The sequence below is a fragment of the Emiliania huxleyi genome, assembly GCF_000372725.1.
Source record: "Emiliania huxleyi CCMP1516 unplaced genomic scaffold EMIHUscaffold_1106, whole genome shotgun sequence".
NCBI classification, from domain to species: domain Eukaryota; phylum Haptophyta; order Isochrysidales; family Noelaerhabdaceae; genus Emiliania; species Emiliania huxleyi.
This window is the reverse complement of record NW_005201756.1, coordinates 2,926-7,865: the sequence shown is the minus strand read 5'-3', so window position 1 is coordinate 7,865 and position 4,940 is coordinate 2,926. Positions and strand designations below refer to the sequence as shown.

Here is a 4,940-nt window from a genome sequence, read left to right as displayed (position 1 = left end):
CCGCCGCCGCCGTCTCCGCCGCCGCGGCCGTCTCCGCCGCCGCCGTCTCCGCCACCGCCGTCGCCACCGCCTCCCTCGCCGCCGCCGCCCTCGCCTCCGCCGCCGTCCCAGCCGCCACCGAGCCCGCCGCCTCCCTCACCACCGCCGCCGTCACCGCCGCCGCCCTCTCCACCACCACCCTCGCCACCGCCTCCGTCGCCGCCGCCGCCCTCGCCGCCTCCGCCAAGCCCGCCACCGCCGTCGCCGCCACCTCCAAGCCCACCGCCACCGTCGCCAACACCCTCGCCGCCGCCGCCCTCGCCCCCTCCGCCGTCTTCTCCGCCGCTGCCTTCTCCGCTCCCGCCCTCGCCGCCGCCGCCCTCGCCACCGCCTCCGTCTCCGCCGCCGCCCTCGCCGCCACCGCCAAGCCCACCACCGTCCTCGCCGCCGTCTCCCTCGCCGCCGCCTCCAAGCCCACCGCCGCCATCCCCACCTCCACCCTCGCCGCCACCACCTTCACCGCCCCCGCCCTCGCCGCCGCCGCCAAGCCCGCCACCGCCCTCGCCGCCGCCGCCGTCCCCGCCGCCACCGAGCCCGCCGCCACCGTCCCCACCACCTCCCTCGACGTCACCTCCGTCCCCGCCGCCACCGAACCCACCGCCGCCGTCCCCACCACCTCCCTCGACGTCACCTCCGTCCCCGCCGCCACCGAACCCACCGCCACCGAGCCCGTCGCCGCCGTCCCCGCCGCCACCCAGCCCGCCACCGCCCTCGCCACCCCTGCCCTCACCTCGGCCGCCCTCACCGCCGCCGCCCAGCCCGCCGCCTACTGCGCTGCTAGCGGGTCCTCGTATAGCGCCTTTGCCCACTTCGCGACCTTGTCCTTGTTGTGATCGTAGCCTATGATCAACACTCCGGGCTGCTCTCGAGCGAGCACCGGCCCGAGATGGTCCCGCACAAACGCTGCCGAATTGTTGGCACTCCAAAGGCACGACTCCCAACCGACGGCAGCCATGGGCTCGTTCTGAATCGTCACGGCCCAGATTCGGATGCCGTGCCGCTGGTACGCATCGATCCAGAGCGAAAAGTACTTTGCCCAGGGGCCCAGACTCTCCGCTTCAAGGCAGAGCGGCACGTCCGAGAGAATCATGCTCCGCTTGCCTTTGGGGTCGGCCTCCCACCAGCGCGCAATCGAGATCCCAGAGGGCGCCGGCCCCCGAGCGCCCGTGGGAGGGAGGAGTGGAATCTTCATCCACGCCGGAGGCGACCACGGAGAGGCAAACATAGTCAGAGCTCCTCCGCCGCGCTGCGCAACCTCACGCTGTGCGGCCTGAATCATGGGCACAATGCCATTGGCCACGTCGTGAGACACGGTGGTGTCAAAATGCTCCAATTCACGGTCGCCTGCGACCTCGTCGAAGGTGTAGGGGCGGACGCTCACCTCGCCCACACTTTACGCACATCCCCGCGGTGATTAGATGATAGCGAGCTCGAAACTGAGCCACAAAATACTGACTACGACAGCTGACTACGACGGGAAAAATATTTTTGCGCTATCTGCTCAGCGGCTTGTACAGGCCGCCGCCGGGCAAACTCGATACAAGGAACTCGATGGACTTTCACTTTGGGAACGACCTGCTCGACGCCGACGCGTCCTTCTTCGACGAGTTGGACCGAGCCACCTCTGGACACCCGCCACGCCTTCCGCTGCAGCCGTACGACTTCGGCGACGAAGAGCTGCCGTTCGACGACCCACAATTTGCGGCAGCGTTCTCGCGAGTCGAACAAGCCGCGCTCGAGACGAACCGCGGCGGTGGCGAGGTGGAGTCCGAGAGCGTACTTGCGCAAGGCGAGCTGGCTCTATACTCGAGGATGTTCACTGGCAATGCTGTAGCCCAGCGGATGCACACGACTCGTGTCGGCCTCTCGTGCTTCCCCGCTGACTTCTACGGTGAGCTCTTCGAGTTTGGCCTCAGCCTCTACTCGCTGCTCTCCGGGCGCGAGATGGAGCAGTACCTCTCCTCGGTCAACGGCTGCGGCATCATGGTCGGCCAGACTGGCGGCCGCCACCCTCTCTCCGAGCACAGCCGCTTCCTGGCAAACACGAGCACGCGCGGCGGCCCGCGGTATTCGCCGACCGTCGGCCACCAGCGGCTGCTCGAGGCGGCGGCGGCCGCCCCTGGCGGCCCGCTCGCCTTCCTGCTCGAGGTGGAAGCGAAGCTCGACGAGGCGTGCCCGCCCCTCTCGACGGGCAACCGCGGCCTCTCCGAGATGCCGGAGGGCGCCGCGGGCAGCTCGCACCGCGACAAGCCAGACGAGCCCGGTGCGCGCCGCCCTGACACACTGCTCTCTCTGCCGTGCGCCGCACCGCCGCCCGTGCCGCCGCCTTCTAACGCGCGACCGTCTCCTCCCTCAGGGCTATTGCGTGAGAACCACGTGCGCATCGCCATCCCTGGCGCAGCCCGCAAGCACCCGGTGCAGTTCTCGCAGCACCAGGAGGAGCTCGGCTCTGACGGCCGCGAGCTGCCCGGTGGCGAGCGCAAGGTGCTCGAGGTCACGGCGTTGTACGCCTTTGGACCCGCCGCGAACGGTGAGCGCGAGTACGCTGAGGGCGAGAAGGCCTGGCACCACCGCATGGGCAGCCGCCCCGGCAGTGTGGCTGCGCAGAGCATTGCGCGCCTGATTGATCGCCAGTGGGCGACGTACGATGCGGCGCGCGTGCGAGATGTCTTGCTCAGCTACCTCCGCGAGCGCGCGAGCACGCACGGCCTCACCTTCGAGAAGTCGCACGAGTCGTTCGAGATCCCGCAGTGGTGCGATCCGAAGGAGGGGCCCGACGGCGCTATCGACTGCGTTGGAGGGAAGGGGGAGTGCAAGCAAGCGCAGCAGAAGAAGAAGCGCTCCGCCTTCCAGTCGCACATGGGACTCGCCGCTGCCGTTGGCGATGCGGCTGAGCAGCAGGGCCTCGCGAGTGGCGACTGCGGCGGCGGCGGCTTCACCGGCCGCGCCTCGACGCTCGCGCCCGCGCCTGCCGCGCCTGCCGCCTTCCGCCCGCAGCCCACCGCGCCGCGCGACGACGGCTTTGGCGGCTTTGGCGGCGGCTTTGGCGGCGGCGGTAGCCAGCGTCGCAGTGCCCCTCCTGCCGAGGCCACGCCTGTGCGCTCGCTCCGCCTGCCCGCCGAGACCGACTTTCCACAGCCAGCGCCCCGGCGTCGCAGCGCCCCTGTCGTGCCGACGGAAGGCAATCGTCTCGGGCTGATGGCGCAGCCAGCTCGCAACGCAGCTGAGTCGATTTCGCGCGGTGGCGCTGCGCAGGGCGTCCTCAAAGCGTACGCCAACGAGCAGCGCGTCGAGCGGGGCTTGGCGCCGCTATCGAAGAACGCCGCGCAGCGCCACGACTGGAAGGGTGATGCCGGGCTGCAAGCCGTTCTCGCCGAGGCGCAACAGGCGCAGCGCGACGCCGCGGCCGGAGGGGCACCCGCGACTCGCAAGCGGCAGCGTGGGGAGCTGCGCGAGATGCAGCAGCGCGGGCATCGACTCTCCCCGTCGCAGCTCGGACAGCTGCGACAGCTCGAGTCGGTGGAGGAGGCCGACGACGCCGCGCTGCGACAGACCAACGAGGCCAAGGGATGCTTCAACAGCGAGACTCAGGCCTCAAGGAGAGCTTCAGAGCAGACCCTTGCCCTTCGCGCGTCTTGCCGAGCGAGTGTTTCTGCCGCTTCTTCATCCGTTGCTCCGCCGCAGCCTCCGTCCGACCCTCCACCCGACGGCAAGTACGACACCATCTGCCCGAAGTGCGGAAAGACCAGCCGGCGAAAGAGGGGCTCCAACGGAAAGAAGACCAATTGGGGCTGCAGCCCTGGCGACCGTCGGAACCCATGCTTTGCGGTCATGCTGCACAACCACCCAGCGTGCATGAAGTCGGGTAAAGGCTGCCGTTGCCCATGAGAGGCGTACTGAGAAATCGCCAACCCACAGTGGCGATTGTGCGCGCAGGGCGGCTGGGGCTGCTCAGGCGCGAGAGGGGACGGGACGCCAGGGTGCAGGGACACGCGCCCGCGAACGTGCCATGCACCCCGCGTATGGTGTCGCACGTGCGTGAGTCGGCTACAGGCCTCGTCAGGTTGTTGCTCATGGTGCATTCACTCACACCACCGCAGTACAATCGATTGAGTCCGGGTTTTTTTGTGCGTATGATTGTAAGGGCGTAGGGACCCACCCCAGGACAGGCTCTGGCGTTCTGATGGAGCGCTCTGGTGCCGAGGATAGCCGCTGGCACGAGGAAGATGTGAAGCCACGACGGGTCGGTACAGCAGGCCGAGTCCCGAGATGTGTTGCACGCCAACCGTGAACCACCGCCCAGCCAGTCCGGACAAGGCGTAAAAACAGGCAGTAGCGCCTCTCGCGTGGGCACTGACGGCACACTGGCGCCGGTGTACAGACTGTATAGACTACACACACGTCCAAAATATGAGCAGCAGGAGCCAGTTGTTTGCGGCTATTGCTCAAAACGTTGGGAGAGAAGGCCTACATATTATGACTGGTGCATGAGGGCTGCGGGACGGGGCATATCACGGTCGGTGGCGCCGATGACGACCAAGAGTTCATACACGATCAGTATAAGTCGATGCTGAACCGCGATTTTGAGGCCGCGTTCGCGTACCCAGAGTGGATTCGCCTGACGCCGGCGGCTGCACCGCTGCCAGTGCATATGCCGCTGAGTCTCTTCTGGGACCCGCCGCACACGCTCAAGAACTGGCTGACCTCGTGCCGCATCGCTTATCGGAACTCGCAGCGTGCGAATGCGCCTCCACCGGCCCCTGTTGCCGCAGTCTCCGAACCGCTGCGCTCCGACAAGCTGCCGCCCTTGGCCGGCGCAGCCGACGCAGAGGCGCAGCTGCTTGCGGAGGAGCCACCAGAGGGCGAGGGGGAGGAGGCAGGGGCGGGGGCTGGGGCTGCGG

At 68.5% G+C, this 4,940-nt stretch overlaps 1 protein-coding gene across 1 annotated transcript; it reads right to left on the bottom strand.

Moving 5' to 3' along the window:
- Positions 1-805: 805 nt before the first annotated feature.
- Positions 806-1,318, bottom strand: EMIHUDRAFT_251454 (hypothetical protein; the record flags this gene model as incomplete). Its single annotated transcript, XM_005791660.1, has 1 exon — positions 806-1,318. The coding sequence occupies one exon, from the start codon at positions 1,316-1,318 to the stop codon at positions 806-808; it is 513 nt and encodes a 170-aa protein (XP_005791717.1).
- Between the last annotated feature and the right edge of the window lie 3,622 nt (positions 1,319-4,940).